Raw genomic sequence first — 23,330 nt, forward strand, 5'->3', positions numbered from 1 at the left:
TGAACGAAATAACCAAAACACAAAAACTACTGGAGCAAAAAAAAATCAAAATTGCCGCAACTTACTACCAACAAAATATGCACCTGTTTGGATTCCAGGGGGGTGCTTCGTTAAGTTCATAATATGAATTTAGCAAAGCACCCTATATAACAAAAACTACCGGGGCAACAAAATCAAAATTGCCGTAACTAAGCAACAAAATAGCAACAAATATTGAAATATTACCGTTATAATATGCTAAAAAACGTTATTTTGGTTGCCCCATGAGACCTGTAAAATTCTTAAGTAAATTTCGAAATTTGGCAAAAATGGCGTATCCAAACTAATTTAGTCAATTTACTCAAATTTCCTTTCCGAAAATGACGTTGCCTAAATAATTAGTCCCTAATATTTTCTGAACGTGCCCAATTTTATAAAAAAAAAAGTCTGTCGAGCGGAACTTGGATTTTGTTAAGTGTTTTTTTTTATGAGCTTTTAAATAAAATCTTGTTGTGGATTGCAGACAATTTGTTGCTTACATAATTAGTGCCTTAAGGCGGCGGTAAAGTCCAATGTGGTCTCGGGCCTCAACCAGCCAGCTATGTATATCCTTAGCTAAAGCTTCTACTTTGCCACCACCCACCACCACCACCTAAAAAAAATGCGTATTAACCACTTTCTTTTTTTCATTATCTTTCGAATGAAATTTTTCAAATTGTAAAAAAAGTTTTACCTATAATAACCACATTATCAAAAGTCTAGCACATGTTTTAATTACAAAAAAAAAAAAAAAAAACGTTTATAACTTGGTTTTGAAATTTTCTCTCATTTTTGCGAATTTGGTTTATACTTTTGCATGGTCGCTAGAACTTTTTTCGGTCTCACTTTTTTATAGAGAATCATATATGAAATTGATGTATTTAGAATTTTCCGAGGAATTCGAATATTGTATTCACAATTCCAAAAAAATGTATTCTCACCCTTATAAAGACAGTTTGTTGTGATCACTTTTTATTTTTGTCCTGCCAAATTCGCACCCGTGTGCCGACAGAGAATCTAAGAATATGTAAATTAATTTATCGATTTAAAAAATTCAACTTTCTACAACGTTGCGTTTAGAAAATAGCCACTTTTTGCAATTTCGGGTTACCCCTATTTAATGATTGAATTTTTACCTTTGAAATAAGCTATAGAAGATTTTTGTATCTCTAAAGCTGGGTCCACACAAGGTTGATCAACAAATCGAAATCGACATACTGAAGATTTAAACATTTCCAAATAAGTCTATTCAATTGACCTAGTTTGGAAAGTTTTAAGTAGGGAACGGGTCGTAATTCTGTATTCCAAAATTCTGTATGACCAAAATTCTGTATCTGAAGAAAAAATTCTGTATGAACATAATTCTGTATTTCATTATTCTGCTTTTCTATTATTCTGTATTTCAAAATTCTGTAAATCCAAAATTCTGTTTTTCAAAATTCTGCAAATCCATTATTCTGCTTTTAAAAATTCTGTAATTTTAAATCTCTACATTAAAACATGTCCCTCAAGTAAGCAGAGCAAGTACCCAAAAATTATATCAAGTGCTCCCCTACTTTTGGAAAAACTTAATGTTCTGCTAACTCGATTTAAAGTTAGCAGAGCAATTACCAGAAAATGCCTTAAACTGTTAGTAAAAAATTCGGGTTTGGTTTAATATTTAGGTGCCAAACAAAAATTCAAAAAAAAATTTTTTTACAAAAATGATTTTTTTTCTGTGATCTTCGAAAAAAAAATTGTTTTTTGAAATTATCTTGAATAATTAAGTGCTTTGAGTTAAGTACCAAATTTTCGAAAAAACTTCCGAGATTTTCCATTAAAAAAAAATATTTTCATTTTCCATATAAATTCATGTTCGACTAACTTGAATTTGTTTTTTTTTTTTTCAAAAAATTCCACTTTTTCGAAAAAATTGGACATAAATAATTAAATGTTCGACTAATTTGAATTAAGCGCTCCATTTTTAGATAAGTTTTCCGAGATTTTCATGTTCTGCTGGCTTGAATTTCATTTTTCTCAAAAAATTCAATTTTTTTTGACAAAATTCGAATGGAGTTATTAAGTGCATGACTAATTTGAGTTAAGTACCCTATTTTCCAAAAATTTTTTCTTCGTTATTAAACATAAAACCATCGACACACAATTTATCCTTTCCTTTATAAGGTTTTAATAATTTAATATTTTCCATTTTTCTGAATTCATTTTATATCACGATTAACTCATAACACTTAACTTAAGCTGGCGAACGCAAACTGCTTCAAGGTTCTGCATAGAAAATATCAAAATTCTGTACTCCAAAATTCCAAAATGATAAAAGAAAAATTGTTTTGATAATGAAAAAAGTGCGCACTTTTTTCATTATCAAAACAATTTTTCTTTTATCATTTACAGAATTTTGGAGTACAGAATTTTGGAATACAGAATTTTGAAATCCAGAATTTTGTGTTTACAGAATTTTAGAATACAGAATTTTGAATTTACAGAATTTTAAAATACAGAATTTTGAATTTACAGAATTTTAAAATACAGAATTTTGGAATACAGAATTTTGGAATCCGAATTTTGGCCCATACAGAATTTCGACCCCAACCCTTTTAAGTATTCATTATTTCGATTTGGAATGCATGTTGAAAGTGTTGATCAACCTAGTGTGGACCCAGCTTAATAGTTTATTTTTAATATTGAATTGCAATTTATGCCACTCTGCTAAAAATTTCAAGCGGAACGGAAGAAAACGGCGTCACTTTTTCATGGATTCAACAATGGTTCATCGATTTATAAGATGTTATCACGTCAAAAATTCAAATAAAAGCACTGTTTGTTTAGCACTTTCAACCAGATATAACCCCTTTATTTTAAGAAGAAAGTTGCTTTTAAATAAAATTGATATCTTGTTTATGTGGATTTTTAGTTACAGCTTCTAAATCTGCCATTTTCGCCGAGCCAGAGCCAGCTTTGAAAAAAATACAATACCTCGTCATGCTTATGACGTCCAGGAACTGGATATTAAAGTACGGCAACTTTAACAACAGATGCTGAAAATTTACTTCATATTATAAAGTACATTTTAAAAGTAATTTTTTTTTTAAATAAAAACACATTGTTAAATTTATTTAATTCTTTATTTTCTTTTTTTATATTTGATTTGTTTAATGAGGGCACAAATATCTCCTTTTATATCAATTTTTGTGTTTATTTTTTTTTCTATGATAAATATGGGATTTCTTAAATTTTCAAATAGGACAAGATCTTAGGTTAAAATAAAAAATAAAAAAGTTCAATTACGACATGAAGACTTTTCGTATTATTACATTTTGTTTTAACAATATGTACGAAAACTTGTAAACACAACAATTTTGATAAAACTTAATGATTCTATTAAAATTATAGGTATTGATTATAATTCAGTCATAAATAATTAGTTTTTCGTTGAAATCAATTCAATATAAAATATTTTTTAATTAAAATTTGATCATTTGAATCGTTTTTTCGTCAAGTTTGTCAATTTTATTAAAAAAAAAAAACAAAATTGCAACTTAATGGAAAGGATAAATGTATGTAGAATTATTTTGAATAACTTTGTAATTTGAGTGCCATGAAGTGAGCGTGTAAAAATTCTTTTTTTTTATTATTAATTTAACGAAAAAGGTAACATATACACTAACAGCTATGCGCTATATTTTTACTAGGCTATAGTAATATTGTTTATTATTTTAGCAGAAGTGAAAAATAAAAAATAAAAAAAGCAACATTACAAGTATGTTTATATGTATATACAAAAGAATAATACAAAAATATTTAATATCACTATTTTGTTTTAATATTTCGAAATATTTGTTTTATTTTATTTACATTTGTATTTTTTTTTTTTTATTATTTTTTGTTTCTTGAATTTTATTTAGTTTATTTTGTATACAATATGCGAAAGAGAGAAAGATGCATTAAGTGATGCAAGGAAAATGTGATCGATGAGAGTTTCTATTATTTTTAAGCTTAAATTTTCTTTTCTTTTGTTGTATTTTTTTTTTTTTTACAAATTATGTGTAGTAAAAAGTTAATAATTTTAAATTAAACATAAATTTATATAATGTAGGTGTACTAAACCCTGCATAGTAGTAGTTTTTGTTTACTTAAATTTTATTTAGTATTTTTGTTTATTTTTTGTTTTTTTTTTATAATTTTTATTTTACTTAACAACCAAAGACTCTTTTAAATGTCGCACTAGGCCGGATCCAATGTCTTTAACGTCCGGCCATTGACGTATCACAAATATTATAAAGAATATTGAGAAGAATGTCGTTAAAACACGAACTCTGAAAAAAAAAATAAGAGAATATAATTAAACTTATTAATATTTGAACATTAAAAATAATTAAGAATATTTATGAAAATACATAAATAAAATAAATACAAAAAACAAAGCAATTAAATGCCTTCAACACATTGTTTCACTCATCTAGCTGAAAATATTTACTTAAAATAATGAAGTCAATGAAAAACTCCACTTGGGACGAAGGGAAAGATGGTCTTTATCTCCAAAACTGTAAGCTTAACCGAATGTTTTGGGAAATTGTTATCCCTTGTTGTACATAATTTGCTATGTGCAAACATTATTTTAGATGTTATGTCATTTTACTTTTTAGTTGTAGGCCATCAAATATCCAATAGTTTGGTATACTTTTGATGATCATATGACTTTTAAGTCCAAAATTACGGAACTCAACAGCACAGTCCAGTGCAGCTGAAATTTAATGCACATCCTATTTATTTTACAGAAAAGTCCTATTATTACATTATGTCACATTATCATGGTTATTTTCTCAAATGAGACAGGAGTGATCTTAAATTCAAGGTACCTATGGAATAAAGTGTTTGAGGGGACGATTTGGAGAGAGATTTTCTGAAGTCTATCTGTCAACCCGCGAACCTTTTACAGGTGAGTCATAAATGTTCTGGAGTAAAATCTGCTTAACAACACTTACGGAGCTAGTGAACTTTGTCAGACCATCGTTAAGTGCCCAAAGATACTTGACTGATATCCTCAAACAGCATGAGGTTCCAATCACCCCTAGATTTGGTCCACCTGCTTCCATTTTTTTTTTTCTTTTTTTCTTAAAAAACAAATATTATTTTGATATCAGTTTTCAGACCTTGAATTGTCAAATGTAGTCCATCGAATTATAAAGCCATTTAAAATAATGCAACAATAAAAGATGTTTTTTTCCATATAAAATACGAAAAAGACCTAAAATCGTTTTAGTTGGTAAAAACAGGTATGTGAGAGGTTTCGCTTGGCTTCGTCCCTCCCAACCATTTTAGCATGAGGCAAGGGTAGTTTCCTAAAAAAATTGGCTTAAAATAGGAAACAAATTTATAAAAAAAACAACGCCAACACCTACAATATTGTGCTTTACTTTCTTACACTAAAAAAATATTCTCTAATGCTGTGATTAAACTAAGTTTTTTTGATGAACAGTTTTTTAAAGATGAACGCTGAAAAGCGAAACAAACATTTTTTCTTCGCGTTACTTTTGAGCAGGAGTGTATTAAAAAAATTAAGTAAATTCCATTTAATGAATAAATGATGTATTTCATTCACTGTCGGTCGCCACTTCACTTTACTGCGTGAAATATAAAATTTGATAACTCAATTTTAATAAGATAAACTTTATTGAAGGCAGATCGTTAAAAGAAAGGATCTTACAACCTAAACTATGCAATTTCCCTACGACTACTTATGCACGACTAATACGGGAAAATAATTGAAAACATCCTAATATCTAAACCAGAAAGTCAAAATCCCTAACAGCTGGAAATTTCTCGTATAGACTATGGTATTAAATTAAATTGAAGCCGATTAAAAATCACTTAATACGGATCATCCCAATGCATACCACGTTTCTTATCATTCATAAAACACTTGATTGAAAAGAGCAATCTCCAGTGAATTTTCCCTACTTGAGAATCTTAGTGTCCTCTTCAAATTCATATGGTGATACTAAGCCAACAGAAAATAAAAACGAAACATCAGTTAGTTAAAAACGGACATCGGTAATTTAAAGGGATTTTAGTATTATATTTTCTATTCAGGCTCTATCACTCATCAATTAATACTCATTTGAAAGATTAATTTGTAAAAAGATAATTCTAGTGATTGAATATCAAATCGTACTCACCTTGTTTTTAGAAATGGCATTATAATGCCAGCGGCTGTTGCCACTAATAGTAAAACTACTTGCAATACAGTTAAAACTACATTAATTAATTTAACAACAAGTGCACGGGCATTCGAATTGTCAATTCCTTCAACTGTGACATATTGTTGTTGCGATAAGTGTTCCATTTTAGAAATCTATTGAACAAAAAACAAATACTCATTTAAATGAATCATCAAGTTCTGTTTTTGTTTAGTAGCACTTACTCTTGTTTGGCAATTTTCTAAAACTTCGTTAACATCTCTCAGTCTCTCGTCACTTTGATATTGTACCTTTTCCTCCATATCGGCTATAGTTTGTTTGAGATTTTCAATTTCATTCTAAATCATACACAAAATAATATTTATACTCTGTTAATATTTGTTAACAAAAATAAATCTTTAAAATAATTTTACTTGGTGTAATTCGGTTAGATCATTGATTTGTTCTTCTAAGCCTTCGGCACGATAGCGTTCACTTTCCAGCGTTGCAGTCAAATTGTTGAACTCTTTTTGTGTATTCTAAAAACATTGGGCTCATTAGTTAAAATATTCGAAATATAAATCTCATTTTAAAATAAAAACCTCTAATCTTTCGACTCGTTCTTTGAGCTTTTCAAGCTCATCATTTCTTTCTTGTAGTTGTGTTAGAATAGTTTTATAAATAACATTATATTGGCTGGCTCCCGATTGGCTTTTTCCAGAACTGTACACAGTGATATATTTATATTGGAAAACAAATTAATTTCAGTGCAAATAAACATACCCAGCTGGAATACTTTCGCTGGTAACACTACTGCACTCGCTACCATTGTCACTATTGAATTTCCCACTTCCAGCTCCACCCGTATTACCAGATCCTGTCGATTGCGCGGGTATATTGCTAGCATTGTTAGGCGTTGATGTGCCATATACATCAGAAGAATTCACTGGCATATTGAGGGCATTTAATTCAGCTTCTAATAAAGGAAATAAAAAACAATAAATATCAATAAACATAAAACTTGTTGGTAGTTGAAACTTTTATTTAAATTCCAATTAAAATGAAAGTCTCATGCGAAGAAATATGAGAAATTCATTCATACAGAATAAAATATACAGGATTTTGACCGCTGAGCATATTGAAAATTGTAACCATTTGAAGAAAGGCTTAATAATCTATTATATTATATATTTTATATATATTTTTTTAACTAATTTTCAAGAAAGGAGGAACCTACGACTTTCTACAAAGCTGTACGGCAAACATTAATTGGACTTTCCTATGGCATTTACACTTTTGAAGGGTTTTTGTCAAGTTCTGGCAAGAAGTATAGCCCCGCAAAAAGTTGAGGTCGAATTTTGAATCCAGAAACTCCGTGGTGAGAGCCACGGGGTACTAATAATGCCGGGTGATAATGTCGTCATCATAGCTACTTTAAGTGATGAATAACCAAAGGGTAAACAAAAAGTAAATGCGGCGTTATTTTTGAAAGTAGTACAAGCCTACTCTTGGAAAAAAAAAATGAGTTAATGTTCAATTAATAAATATATTTCCACCCTCTTATTATGTTATTAATCACAAGCCCAACACAGCATTATATTCTTCTTTTTTTTGTCTAATTTTAATTTATTTAACTAAATAATAAACTTGATTATTATAAAAATAAGTAAGTTCTCTTTAAATATAATTTTACTTTTAACACCTAAAAAGGTTTAATTAGTAAAAAAAAAATTCTATACAAATATGGACTTATATTTACATATGTAAGTTTAGTTTTTATTTTTTTCATAATTTGTATTATTAATAAAAGTGGTATGGGCCCATTTGGGGGTAAAAAAACAGTAACTTTCTTTGAGAATTTTAATAAATTCAATAGCATTTAAAAATTTAACATCTTAGTAATCTTACATGCACCACTTAACATTAAGCTATTTTTGTTAAAACTTTAAAACGCAAACCCTTAAATATCTCAAAACATGAAAAAATGGACTTATATTACTTTCAAATACAACGGCTCAAACACTTTCTCCTAAAGTATTTCTAGAATGTGCCTACGTGTGACTTTTTTAACAGTAGGAACATTTGTGGTATAGGCCATAATCTGTACCTGGGAATGGGTGCAAAGATAAATTGGTATCCGTACACCAAGACAAAAAAAGGAACAGAGCTAAGAACGATATATAAAAAGAAGGAAATATCACTGATTTATCGATCAACCCAAAATAAAATAATGCTTAACAAACATTACTTAAGCATGTTTGAGAGTATGGAAAAGAGGAATAACCAAACAATATGGTTAAGTAAATCCTATTCCTCAGATCTCAGGTCAGCTTCCGTGGTGGTATGAAAATGTACTTAAAGTCTTCACTTGACCTAGGTCTGTCAGACATTCTTTGTGAACCCTGTCATGAAACATATTTCCGTTTGAACACTTTTTTTGCTTTTTTTACTTGATACAGCTATAGGGCAACATTAAGAGTTTGTCTGTCTCCTTCTCGAGCTACAAACTAGTAGTGAAGCGATTTACTTCACACTTATTAGTTTTGGGATATTGATGATTTGTAGAGAACAATTTACATCCATTTTTAGGAATAAAATTACGCATAATAACCAATATTTTTCTCAAAAACGGCTCAATTTTGTTTGTGATTAATTTTGCAAATAGGATCCTACTTTTTAATTTAAATGTTAACTGTTATTAACGTTAATTTTTTTTTCAATTGATCGATGAAAAAATGCATCCCAAAGTACTTTTATTATAAAAAAAAGTTTGACCCAGTCTTGCATTTTTATTTGATTCAACAGTTCAATCTGCAACTGTGTTGTTTGTACAAAGTTTGAACGAAATGAACGGAACAGTGATTGGAAGAAGTTTAAGGGAATCACCCTTTAGTTGAATAGCGTGATTCCATAAAACATGAAATTTGTGTACATAGAAATTCATAAAACAAAATTTGTGAAGTATATTTCTGTAATGTTTGAGAAAACATGTTATTTGAAGAATATTTTGATAATATTATTGTTCATTATATTTTACTATGAAAGCTGTATCGTCACCAGCATCAAACATTGTAGCAATGTTAAAAAAAAAAATTGGTAAATATTATGTTATTTACAGTCATTCAAAAGATGTATTATTTATAAATGTATCATAAATAAATAAATATAAAGAAAAAAGTATTAAATATACGTTTTCAGAAATCTAAAGTTCTTTGTTTATTTTTACAAAAAAAAAACGACATATTTTACGATACAATTTTTAAAATCTTGATTTTCAAATGTTTTGTACAAGCTCTATACAGCCTTGGCCAAAAGTATTAGGCACCCCTTAACACTGAAAGTAACTGAAGCAAATTGTACAAAACTTTAAGTATTCACAGTTAGAAGGCTTGAGTATAATGCTGTGAGTATATAGTGAGAGTGCGTTGAGAAAAAACTACTTGTGTTCAAATCCTTGTACCTGCTTTTTGCAACAATATATTCCAGAGAAATTTGGTGCTGAAGAAGAAGCATGATTTCCTTAATACATGGGAGGAAAAATTAAGACTTGGGGTTTCATTCTTCCCGACTTATTTAAAAAATTTGTGATAAAAAATAGTAAAATCGGCCCAAAGCCACATTCAAACAATATGAGTACCAATGGATAAATTGTTAAAGTTGTATATATTTAAGACACCCACGTGCATTACGACGTCTTTTCAGCACCCTTAGGGATTCTTATTTTCATTTGATTTTAGTGGTGGAAATGAAAATTTAGTACATTTTTAATTAATATTGTTGAATTATAAAGTTTTAAAATAGTGAATTTCATAAATAAACATACAAACCTAAACAAAACACTACAACAAAAACTTAGAGCTACTATCACAATTTATTATCACAGACTTAATTAATTACAACATTCGTCTTGGAGAAAATGCATGGAAAAACTGAACACAAACTCAAAAGCTTAACTAAAAGAACTTTCAAATAGCTTTTTAAGTCATTTATGTTTAGATTAGAACATCTCAAAACCACTTATTAAATCAAAACAAAGTATAAAGAACATGGAGAAAAAGTATAAAATAGTTTAAGAAAATAGTTTTCTCTTTTTCAATAAAATAAAACTTGAATCATAGGAAAAGAAGTTTTCACTCAAAATCAAAGCTACCACAACAAAATTTAGCAACAATTTCTCCAATCTTTCTTTTATACATATATTTTTGAAGACTGTGTACGTTCTTCTTAATCAGTCAGACGAAATTTACAAAAAATTAACAGAAATATTTCCATAACATATAACCAATATAGAAATTTATTTGACTAAGATTGACCTTTAAAACTCCAAAGTTAAAAAAAAAAAAAAAACAGTGGCTTATATAATACTAATGGGTGAAACATTAAAAATAAAGTTTCATTGAAAGAACAAAACTTATTCAAATGAAATGATTTATTGTTAAATAATATCCTGCAAGTTTTCCATTTTAAAACTAAAACATCAACTCCTTTGACTTTTCGAACAAAAAAAAAATTGTTTCAGTGACACAGTGCACATACATGCAGAATCTACCTACCTGTTATTTGGTTGATATTATCGGCACTCCCAAATTTATTTTTAATTAAATGTGCAAATTCTCTTGGTTTTGACATCACTGAACCAGAAAATCCTGTTATACCATCACGAATGTTACCACCAACATTTCTGAAAAGCAATTTGCAAAATTATTTTTTAAAACTCTTAGGACTTTAGTTTTTTTTTTCAATTGATTTTTCTCTTTTACCTCAAACCCTGACCCACATCTCGTAACACCTCTCTAGGTTGCCGGTGTTGGCTCTTGTTATGAAATTGATGATTTTGTATATCTTTGGACCGTTTCGTATAGCTATCGAGTTTTTTCTGCAATTGGGCAATTGTGTGTGCGCTCTTTTGATTCTTTTTCTCAAAGACAGCCTATAATTAAAAAAAAAAATTGATACAAAAAAATAAAAACATATCAACAATCAAAAGCGTGCTTTCTTTATCTCATCATACTCACCTTTATTCGTTGTAATTGCTGCTTATCAGCACTAGCGGCTAATTTGAGATATTCATTGACATTATCTACAAACGAAATGTTATCATATTTAATTAAATGATATAAGTTCAGGTGTGTTACTAATAAATTATTACTCACCGTCTCTGGCAGTTTGTTCTTTGCGAATTGATTCCTTTGTACACTGAATTTTTGTACTTAGTCTATCTATGGCCTGCAGGCTTGTTGTCCTTTCATGACGTCGGTGATGTTTTTTATTGCTATCGGTTAGTAGTGTTGGAGGGTTACCGTCGGGTTCGTCCGATGCAAACGATTGATGACAAAGATCTTCGTTGCCTGTTATAAGAAAATTTTAATAAATATTTATTAGTAAAAGTTGAAATTAAAGTTTTTTTTTAATTTACAATAATTATAAAATCCAATTGGAACACCACGCAGTTGGTGCAGTAAGGACACAAGCATATGGAAACTTTAAAATCCTTAAGACCAATTTGCGCCAAATACCGCACACACTACTCATAAAGTTACCCAAAGAGAATTCAATCAAACTGAAAGCCTAAACATATTCTCATACTTTTTCAGTTAAAATTCAGTATGACAGGTATTGGCGATAAGATTCGCCGCGTTTAAAAGACTGATAAAATTTTATTTCTTACTACTTGTTATCTTAAGAAGTTTTATTATGTTAACTATACAGTATACGCCCAGTATAATTACATGACATTATCATTCATTTGATTTTGAATTCAATAAAATTGCACAATACTTCCGAAATTAGGTTCAAGGGTCTAATGTTTATAGAATTTCAAGTATAACACTGTGAAATTGTTTTAGAGGAGGAATGCAAGATACTATCACGTTGGACTATTGGAGACATGGCGCATGCAAGTGGAAGGAGAACTCAATCAACCTGGCAAGCAATACCAGATAGAATGAGAATACACCCTCAGTTGAAATACTATTTCAGGATAATCTAAAATGAATTTTTGTCTTCATAGCCACCATAATAGTCTTCACTTCATTTACTAATAAATGTAAATTATAGTAAACCAATTAAAAGAAATAACATAATATCAAAAATGTCTCACCATAAATTTTGTCATCAAATTGAAACCACAAAATCGATAATAAATCATCAAACTCTTTGTTTTAAAATGACGATTGATATTAGTCTTTGTGAATCATCATTAGTTTAACTTGAAAAAAATATTTATCATTCTAATTCATAAGCACACTATCAAAATGTGTGACCAGTTCAAATGTCGACTGTCAACAAATTGATTTGGAAATTGTAATTGTCTTCTGTACACAATTTCTCGGAAAATTTTAGCAATTTTCGGAAAATAACTGACAATCTATTTTCAATTCTGTGGAACATAAAAAATTTCTGTTTTTTCTGTTTTAAATGTGCCCTCGAATGACGGGTGCCTACATATTATGCAGATTGGGATTCGATGAAGCAAAATATGGCCCATAATAACCCAGCCAAACAACCCAAAATGCATTTGAATACAGAAATGGCAATGCAATGTTGTGACGAGCTGTTTTTTGGAATGGTCTATGTGGAGCCAGCCAACAAAAATGGATCGGATTAAACTGATCATAATAGATCTCTGATATGGGAACGATCCGAAGAACTTGATTGGTTAAATCAGCTAAGAAGGTGAAAGTTTTTAAATAAGCTGCGTTCCTTTGGAAATATTTATCTACTTTTTAGTACTTAAAACTACTTTGATCTACTTTGCTATACTGAAAAAGTAGTTGAAAGCAGCTTTAAGTACTAAAAAGTAGATAAATATTTCCAAAGGAACGCAGCTATAGTCTGCTAAATATCGCGATCTCAGCCCTATTGGAATTGGAGAATTTCAAAACCACTTATTCTAGAACATAATTTGTAGGACAAAATTTGAAGAGCACTCACTTTACAAATTTGGTCCCTGGCACATTTACCAAATTGCGTTTTATAAAACAGGACTTAAGACTCACTTAACCAATTTAGGTGAAAGTAACGTGTTTGAAAATTAAATCGAAATGAGAAATCATCGATGTATTAGTATTAGACTGCACCGGATAAAGAGACTGAATTTAGAACAGTCAGTATGTACAGTCAATATGGACTCATGAATAATCTAATAAAAAAATTGTGACGTTGTCTAATTTTCCATTCGCTGATTTTTAAATTAGTCGTCTAAATAATTAATTTATAGAAAAAAAAAGAACGAATATTAATAATAAAGAATATACTCTGCGTGGGTAGTTAAAATTCTTTTCCTGAGTTTTTTAGATCACCTGTGGTATTTTTTTATTATTTTATTTTTCCGCATATCGCAAAACTCAATGAAAATTGGAACGTGAGATATCACAACACATTCTCACTTTGTCACAATCGATTGAAAAATCACTTTATAGACAGGACAGGTGCTAAATGACAATGTATCTTGCAAACTTTCATGTCAATCAACAACACTGATGTCATTTGAAATATTTGCATGTTAAAAACTGACACAAAAATACGTCTGAAAAATAGTTGCAAAATGAAAATCTAATTGATTGAAAGAAAAATGAGATTTTTAGTTGTGAGATCTCACATTATTATGATAGTAGAAGATTCCGCCATAGGACGACCTGTCCTCATCGTTATACCAGTTAAGAGTTAAGGAAATAGTTGGCAGATGGGTTGCCTGGCGACATCCTGTCAAGGCATAGGTTTGAAACGCTTTAAAGTTTATTTTTTGAGTTTTTTCGTCAACGCTACCCTGCTTATATGGTAAGTCTTAGAGGTGTAAAAATAAAATAAAAATTTGAATATTCAGGATTTTTAGAAATTTGAAATTTTAGTAGGGTAAACTGAGGTGAATTTAGAAAATGGTCAAAAAGCTATATTTTTCAAAAAAAGTGGTAGAAAAAAGATTAATACTGGAATCGATAGATATTGTTAATAAAAGTCACACATACAAATACAAAATGTATACAAAAATCTATTATTCGAGATATGGACGTTTAACCTTCCGATGACAATAGGGGTGCTATACTACCCCAGACTTGGCTCGGCAAAAATCCTTGTATCAAACCCTCCTAGTGGGTGCCGGGCGGTAATGATCACCACAGTTTTTATCTTGTTCGTTTTTGGCAAGATGGGGATCAGCTAAGGTAAGGTTGCATAGCTGTGTTGTTCCTTAACTCCTCAATAGTTAAACAACCAGAAATGCAATTTTACCATCGATACAAGGTTCCTAATTTTCAGTGGTGGGGTGAGCGCTATCATAATCCGTGCCGAAGAAATGGAAGGCTGGGGGACAAACCAGTCGCGAACGAGCTCTTTCGGACGCCTTGGCAGGGTCCGTCATATATTTTTGCCTTGCCCCGGTAATCGGCTCTGCCGGGGTTGACCTTTCCTTTCCGACCTACTCGTGGGACTCAAATTTTTTATAAATCAAATTCAAATATGGACAGAAAAGACAAAACAGACGCTACTACATCCTCCGATATGGAGGATGAACTTTTGGCCTCGAGCCAGGAAACAATCGTCGATTGTTCAGTTAATGCTGGAGGCACTAGCATTTCTGAGCAATCTTCAAAAATTGGAAATACAGGTGGTACCAGCCATAGTACCCCTGTGTTTCGACCCGTACCAAACCCAATAAAGCCTTCGGGTAGCAAAGCCAGCCAAAGCGATGCTACCCATCGTAAGAAACGAACAGCGAGTTCGCATCGTAGAGCGGATTTCAAGAGGGCTTCCTTCATTCTTGGCAAGATTGCTAAAAATGAGGAAGCTGGAACTCCCCACGAGAACGATGCCGCTGACAAAATCAAATATGGGAAGATTGTTGAAGAGTACAACAATCTTCTCATTGAGCCAAAAAAGACCGTCAAGAGAAATAGGTCTCGTGAGGAAGCTAATCCTCCTCAGAAGAGATCTAAAACCGGCGGCACTACTAAGAAAACACCACCTCAGGGAGCGGCGCAATCGCGCACTTTAAGTGAGATTGTCAGAGACGATCTTCAAGTGGCGATTGTAGATGAGCTCTCCACTGACAACAGAGCTCTGACGTCAGTGTGGAACTCCATCGAGGCTAAGCTCTCTGAGATGGTGTTCCTTTATACCCTAACAGCAACTGAGGGACCCTACCCGAGTTTTGACTCTGGTGAGATGCTCAGGGGATACAGGGTAATCAAGTGCGAGGATGAGTTTTCTAGGGGTTTCCTTAGTAAAAGTATTGCTGAGATCAGCAATAAATGGGATGGCTTGAAGCTCAAGCTTATCCCAGCTAAGGAAATACCTAGACAACCGCTTGCTCGCATTTGGCTGCCCCTCATGAGTATCAAGCCAAGTGGACCGGAACTGATTCGTAGTCTTCAGAGGTTAAACCCGCTGATTCCGATGCATGACTGGGTAGTCATTAAGACTGAGGAACCGCAAAAGAACAGCGCGTCTTATCTTCTGAGGATCTGCGAAGTCAGCCGTGGGGCTCTCGATAAAGCCGATTATAAGCTTCGTTTTGGCATTAGGAATGTCAAAATTAAGGTTCTGCAGAGTCAGGAAATGGACCCTAACCTGGTTGAGGATATCGTTGAGGTTGACGATGTCTCCAAAAAGGCTGGGACCTCCGGCAAGGTGCCGGTAACTGACTGTGCAGGATCTTTCACGAATTAAAAACATGCTGCGCGTCATTCAGGTTAATCTGAAGCACTCGAAATGTGCCTCAGATAACCTGAGAGTTTTCCTAAGGGAGGAAAACTTCGATGTGGGCATGATCCAAGAACCCTGGGTAAATGGCCTTCAAGTGAGAGGCCTCCGAGACAGCCAATATGACCTTTTTTATAAGCCCGTCAGTTCGAACCAAGGTAAGCCAAGAACATGTATTTTAGCTAAAAAACACTTAAAAGCTTTTTTGTGTCCCAATTTTAGCACCTCTGATTTAACAGTTATTAAATTAGAGGGTTCAAATACCGACAGCTTACTTTTGGCCTCGGCGTACATGGCACATGACCAGCAGTCACCGCCGGATGAGGTACGCAGACTGACATCTGAAGCCAATACATCAAAGACTAGCCTACTCATTGGGTGTGACGCAAATGCGCGGCATACACTATGGGGTAGTTCAGAAATCAACGAACGAGGTGAGTCATTATTTGATTATATTATTGAAAATAACCTAATTATTTGCAATAGAGGTACTACTCCAACCTTCACTTTCCCGAGTTCGGGTAACTATGAAGGGTGGGAGGATGTACTGGATCTTACTCTCATAAATAATTGCTCCGATTTGCAGGTTGAAAATTGGAGAGTTTCGCCCTTAAAATCTTTTTCAGATCATAGTTGGATCCTCTTCCAACTTAATTTTGAAACCAAAATCCCAACCCCCTATAGAAATCCCAAAAGAATTGACTGGAAGAAATTCAGTCAAATTTTTAGCGCAAAGCTACGCAGCATACCTAATCTGAGTACAGATACGGTTGCGGATCTTGAGTCAAATGTTTTGAACTTTGAAAGATCGATGATCACTGCCTTCAAGGCTTCGTGCCCGGTAAGACATAGTAGCAAAACTTTTCCTCCTTGGTGGAATGAAGACTTGTCTAATTTAAGGAAAATGACTAGAACAATCTTCAACATCTGCCATAAACACAAATTCTATCAACCCTATAAGGACTGTTTAAGAGTCTATAAGCATACTATAGCATCATCCAAAAGAGAAAGCTGGGAGGAATACTGCCATTCCATTGAAGATATAAAGGACTCCGCCAGGCTTAGCAAAGTTCTATCGAGGGAACATACCAATCCCTCATTCCTTAAAAAGCCTGACGGATCCTGGACTATATCTCCAGCTGAGTCCCTGGAACTACTGATGACTACTCATTTTCCGGGGTGTGAAGACAATACCTCTGAAGTGAACATAAATCCCACTTTGCTGTCAGTTACGGCAGAACAAGTTAACTCCCTGATAACAAGAGAAAATATAGCCTGGGCTATTAGCACCTTCTCTCCATATAAGTCTCCAGGCCCTGATGGTATTCTGCCTATCATGCTACAAAAGCAGCAAGAGATAGCAGTTACGTGGCTTGAAAAAATCTTTAAAGGCTGCCTTCTTCTTAACCATGTGCCCAAGTCGTGGAGACAAGTAAGCGTGGTTTTCATTCCCAAAGTGGGAAAAAGAGGGCATGAATCCGCGAAGGATTTCCGGCCAATCAGTTTAACATCTTTTCTACTCAAAACCTTGGAGAGAATTCTTGAAACCCATATTAGAGAGATCTTTAAAAGATGTCCTTTGGAGAGTTCGCAGCATGCTTACATGAGGGGCAAATCTACGGAAACAGCCCTCCATGAAGTCGTTCGAACAATTGAGAACTCGATCCATTTTAAAGAATATACCCTAGCTACCTTCTTAGATGTAGAAGGAGCTTTTAACAATGTCCTAACCGAATCTATTCTCGAGGCCCTAGTGACTTTTGAAGTAGAAGACTACATCAGAAGTTGGATTATTTCAATGCTAAAAGAGAGAAGAATTCAAGCAAGTTTAGGAAATTCACACTGTTATAAATGCGTCAACAGGGGTACGCCTCAGGGTGGCGTTCTTTCCCCCCTTTTATGGCTCCTTGTTATGAACAATATCCTCGTGAAGCTTGAGAGAAGTGGAGTGAAGGCAGTGGCATATGCGGATGATCTGGTTGTACTTGTATCAGGAAAATTTTTACCCGTGATCAGTGAGATCACTGACACGGCTTTGAGAAGAGTTAGCAACTGGGCTACAAGCTGTGGCCTAGGAGTTAATCAAAGTAAAACGGAACTGATGCTTTTTACAACTAAAACCAAAATCCCTGCCTTCCCTCTACCTCAGCTTAACGGCCAAATCTTATCACTTTCTTCTAGCGCAAAATATTTAGGTGTAATTTTGGACACTAAACTGAGCTGGAAGCTAAATATAGAAGAGCGGGTTAAGAAAGCGAGCATTGCTTTCTATGCCTGCAGTAAAACCTTTGGGAAAAAATGGGGCCTTAAATCAAAAATGATTCTATGGACTTACACAGCGGTTGTAAGACCCATTCTTACCTACGGCGCCATTGTTTGGTGGCCTGCTCTAAGTAAAGCATACAACATCAACAAACTTAAGAAAATCCAGAGAACGGCAAGCGTAGGGACGACTGGAGCCCTCCCCGGTCGTGCCCCACTGAGGCTCTAAACGTTCTCTTGCACCTTTTACCCATAGACCTTCATGTCAAATACCAGGTGTCTTGTAGCGTATTAAGGCTAAAAGAAACCGGCTGTTGGAAGGTAAAACCTTTTGGTCATAGTGACATAACTAATTTAGTACCATCAGATATGTTTCTGACCCCTACCGACTATCACACTCCTACCTTGAACACTGTAAGGAATTGTAAGGTCAGCTTCCCGTTGAGGACAGACTGGGAAGATGGAATTGTGACGAGAGACTTCGACACTTGTATTTTCACTGATGGCTCAAAAATGGACTGTGGGGTCGGTGCGGGTGTCTATCATGAATCCCTTAATATTTCAAAATCCTTTCGACTTCCAAATTTTGCAAGCGTGTTTCAAGCAGAATTACTCGCAATTAGGGAAGCTTGCAAAGTACTAAGAATAAATTTAAATCAAACCCAGAATGTAGCTATACTAACAGATAGTCAGGCAGCTATAAAAGCAATCTCTTCAGTCATGACATCATCCAAACTGGTTCAGCAGTGCAGAGAGCAACTCTCAATACTGAGCGAAAGCCTCACAATCACTCTAGTCTGGATCCCAGGACATAGTGGTTTTGAGGGCAACGAAAAGGCAGATGAACTGGCCAGGCAAGGATCGGCCCTTCATGAGTCGCTAGCAGAAGCAGTTAACATTCCAATAGGAGTCATGAAGGGCAATATCTTCTCAAACTATTTAAAAAAAGCAAATAATAGGTGGCATAGTTTAGATAGCTGCGTCATATCTAGGAAAATATGGCCCACTTATAATAAATCCAAAACCAATGATTTAATCTCCAGACCCAGAAAAGATATTAGCAGAATCGTTGCGGTGTGTACAGGACATTGGCCGATAGGGGAACATGCAGCAAAGTTGGGTATACCACACAATACTTGCTGTCGCAGCTGTTTGGACCAGCAAGAAAAAGAAACGGTCTTCCATTTTCTATGCCAATGTCCGGCCCTCGCTAGATATAGAGCACTTTCTCTGGGGAGTGAATTCTTTAATGACATAGATAACATATCAGAATCAAAGATCAAAGACTTGATCTCGTTCTTCAACTCAACAAAGTGGATTTAGGAGTTCCTAAACACTTGTCTTTCCTCTTAAAATCAATCTAAATTCTATCTTCTAATAAATCCATCATAGGTTCCATGAGTTTTGGTATCAAAACGGCGCATTCTGCGCTAATTGGGTCATCAAGCTCGTTTGCTTTGACCGCCATCTCTACCTACCTACCTACCTACCTACCCCAGACTTGATTTATTCTTTCTTTTTGTTTTTTTGGCATGTATTATTTTTTTTTATGAATTACATACCTATCTATTTTCTGATTCTGTTAAACCCTGTGTTATCATTAAATAAATAATTTATATTATACCTAAAAGTATTTTTTTGTTATTTAATCCTAGGGCAACCAAAAAGTATGTTGTTATCGAAAAGTTAAATATCAAAACCGTGAAATTCGATGTTTGAGAAATAATTCACCAAAAATCAGTATGTATTTTTGAAATAAATTTTTATAAGAGTTACAGATTTTTACATAATACTGTTTAGCGAAAAATACGAAATTTGAAAATATTTTTCTGGTTACCTAATACGTTTTTTAGGTCATATTGTATTTATTAAAACTCCATACTTAGTTTTACAAAATACTTCCAAAATCTGGATTTAGGGATAAAAAAAAAAACGGTTTTAAGGACTTCTTCTGCCCAGAATTATAAGGACTGGATATTATTAATGATATATAGTTCCAACAAAACGATTTTATATTCCGCAAGACTGATCGATTAATCAGTGAAAGTTCGATAACCGTGATGTAAGGAGAAATATTTCGGCCGAAAAGTGACCTCGTTTATACTATTAAGCTATTATGAGGTAACGTTAATGTTTTATATGCATATTACATAAAAAATTGTAGTTCTAAATAATAGTCATAGTGGAAAAGTGATAGAAAAATTAACAAAAAGCACGATCTTTTCAAATGTTCATCCTGTATCCTTTAAGAGATCTTCTTAAACGAAGTTTTCTGATGGAAATAATCTACAAAGCGAGTTTTTTTTTTAATAAAAGGTAGATCTGTGAGAATCAAGCACACGAGGTAGGTAAGCAGAAATTTGCAATAGTTAAGTTTGAAAATTAGAATAAATTTTTTTAATGTATATTTTACTCACCCGATAACCTTGAGTCCTCCAAGGATCCCATAGCTTCCAATGGCAACTCTCCATAAACCAGCAAACCACCCTGATCCGATCCGTAGCTCCGATTGAATTCTCTGCGATTTCTCTCACGACTTCGTCTGGTTGACGGGCTTTGATTCCGAAATCGCAGTGCACCTGATGCTGAGCTTGTGATACCAACACCTACACCTCCTCCTCCTCCACCACCACCACCACCTCCGCCGCTTCCAGTCACGACAGAAGTGGCGGCAGTGCCACCAGCTCCTCCACTAGTCACCGTGCCGACTGTTGCAGCACTACTGCTGCTGCCACCTCCGCCGCTGCTGCTGCCACCTCCAACCACAGTAACGCCACCTATCGACGACAAGGAAGCAGACGGTTCAGCACTATCACGATCCCGTTCTCTTGACACTAATGAAAATTTCATTAGTTTTCAGTTTTTTTTTTTTTGTTTTCAATTCTTGTCTTTTTTTTAATTCTTTTTTGATTGGTTTAATAAAAACACCAATAAACAGAAAGCACAGAAAAATGTTTGTTTTTCTTAAGGTGTAGTAAGCACAATTAAACAGTATTGAAGCAAGAAAAAACACAGTGAGTTGCAGGAAGTTTCAACAACGAACGAAAATATTTTTATAGATATTTTTCTGTCCAAAAAACACTTTTAAAAAACATTAAACTAAAAATTGATATAAATACAAAAAATGATTTGTGCATTTGAAAAAAAAAAACTAATTAACGATAAAATTTGAAATGAAACTAATAATTTTAATTGATTCACAAATTTACAAAAAAAAAAAAAAAATATTACAAAAACAACAACAAAAAAAAAACTGCTCGTGTCTGTAGATGGCAGATGTAGCAGCAAACGGATGTATGTATTTTTGTTTTTGTGTGTGTGAGAGAGAAAGATACAAAAGATGAGGAACAGAGACTAATTACTTTGATCGACAGCGTTGCGATTCCCCGAAGGCGACCTAGACGATCGAACACTACTGTCCTTACGCGTTTGATGGTGCTGATGTCGATGAACTCGGGCTGTGGCGCTTGGGATACTGTTGCCTGGGGTGACGTTGAGTGTGTCCATTACTACTGTTGGCAATTGCACATAATAATCATCGAGAAAACTGAAATTAAAATAAAAACAAATAAAAGATTAGAACAATTATTATAATGAATTAATGAAAAAAAAATATTTAATTAAAATGTCATCTATCAATTTGTTGATTGTTTACAGTAGATAAGCGTTAGAATCACATAAAGTTTGTTGCCAAGGTGGCTCTTTCAAGTTAACTACCAAGTTACTGATATGTACTAATTACTATGTGCAATGACGAAACTGATAGAACAAAGCGGGTTCGTAGATAATAAGAGATGATAGAGTATAAGAAGGTAAACCTAGCTAGCTATTCATAGCTTTTACCATTAGCAAAGGCTAGACAGTTAAGCTTTGTTTCATAGAAATACACTGCTGGGGGCCTGTTCTGGTTCTGTGAAAAAGTATATCAAATAAATTGTTTTCACATTCGCTCGCAAGCATTGCCTTCACTTTTTCGATTCATTTGGTCTAAAAATGCGATTCTCGTTTTGTGAATAAAAACATTAAAAAAATTTAGTACCGACTTAAACTTTAATTTTATTCATTTTCATATTCACTTCGAAATATCGGCGTGAAAACAAATTAATTTATAATGAAAATTTTTGAATCGGATTTAAAATAAAAGGGTGAAAATATTTTCGATTCACTTATTCACAGAACCAGAATAGGCCCTTGCTCAAAACTAGCAAAATAAAAAATTTTTGTTGTTTTTATCAGTTTAATTAAATTTGAGGACTTAGGTACCCACGGGTCGTTTGAACGCGACACTACTCGAAGTGTCTTGCACTCCAGATTTTTTGATGCAGAAATGTTCCTTGGGGTCTAAATAGTAAGAAAAAAGCTTTTTTAAAATCTTCTATAAAGCTATTCGTTTTTTGCGAGCTTCATTAGTTATGAAAAAACGTACTTTTACGTACTTTCGCTCACGTTTTTGTTAATAACTCTGTTAATAATAAATGGTAGAAACTCAAATAATGGCTCTATTTTTAGAAGAAATATTTTAACTGCGTTTCAATAAAATTGGTGTCATTTTTAGATCTTCAGATATTCGAATCTAAGTCCGTTCATTTTTTCTGCCCTATTCGATTTCACTAATCAAAAAGTTTTTTTTTATAGAAGTCAAGGTATACTTTTCTAATGGTGTTTCGTATGCTGAACTCGAATCCAAAGTCAAAAAAATTCCATCACATCAAGCTTTTGAGATATTACCGTTAGAAAATCAAAAATACCCTTTTTTAACAGTTTTTGAGGTTATGTCCTTTTGCGTGAAACGCCAAACGAACATACGATTTTTTGCATAGAGAATATGCACCAAACATGGAAAAGAGATATTAAAAAGATTTAAACGGATTTTAAAAGAAGAAATTTAGTTCTTTAAGAAACCGCTACAAATGTAATTTTAAAAATCATCACGCAAAGGGACATAACCTCAAAAACTGTTAAAAAAAGGTTATTTTTGATTTTCTAACGGTAATTTCTCATCTTTTTTCTATGGGTATATGAAGCTGTACCCAGCACCTCTTCGCAAGAATGACACTGTAACCTCATTGTTATCAACATTTAAGATGCAGCCGACGTAAAATGTTATTTTTTTCTTAACTACTGGAAACTTGACCAGAAAATAGTCACCAGCCTTTATGGACTAATCTTCGCTGG

General features: G+C 33.2%; 1 protein-coding gene across 3 annotated transcripts in view; it reads right to left on the reverse strand.

Moving 5' to 3' along the window:
• Nucleotides 1–3,535: 3,535 nt before the first annotated feature.
• LOC129916936 (transmembrane and coiled-coil domains protein 2) overlaps nt 3,536–23,330 on the reverse strand; it is a 71,578-nt gene continuing 51,783 nt past the window's right edge. Inside the window, exons 2-13 of one of the 3 annotated variants that reach the window (XM_055997192.1) lie at nt 21,518–21,702; nt 20,573–20,932; nt 11,348–11,542; nt 11,210–11,274; nt 10,955–11,124; nt 10,748–10,875; nt 6,978–7,170; nt 6,797–6,917; nt 6,629–6,733; nt 6,440–6,553; nt 6,195–6,370; nt 3,536–4,331 (exon numbers count right to left, since the gene is read on the reverse strand). In XM_055997192.1, the coding sequence (XP_055853167.1) occupies nt 4,205–4,331; nt 6,195–6,370; nt 6,440–6,553; nt 6,629–6,733; nt 6,797–6,917; nt 6,978–7,170; nt 10,748–10,875; nt 10,955–11,124; nt 11,210–11,274; nt 11,348–11,542; nt 20,573–20,932; nt 21,518–21,662 (1,899 nt within the window). In that variant the 5' untranslated portion in view covers nt 21,663–21,702 and the 3' untranslated portion in view covers nt 3,536–4,204. Of the gene's footprint in view, nt 4,332–6,194; nt 6,371–6,439; nt 6,554–6,628; nt 6,734–6,796; nt 6,918–6,977; nt 7,171–10,747; nt 10,876–10,954; nt 11,125–11,209; nt 11,275–11,347; nt 11,543–11,610; nt 11,753–20,572; nt 20,990–21,517; nt 21,703–23,330 lie in introns of those variants that run through there. The other 2 variants (XM_055997191.1, XM_055997193.1) reach the window with 2 other exon arrangements.

Source organism: Episyrphus balteatus, chromosome 3 (genome assembly GCF_945859705.1).
Source record: "Episyrphus balteatus chromosome 3, idEpiBalt1.1, whole genome shotgun sequence".
Taxonomy (NCBI): Eukaryota; Metazoa; Arthropoda; class Insecta; order Diptera; family Syrphidae; genus Episyrphus; species Episyrphus balteatus.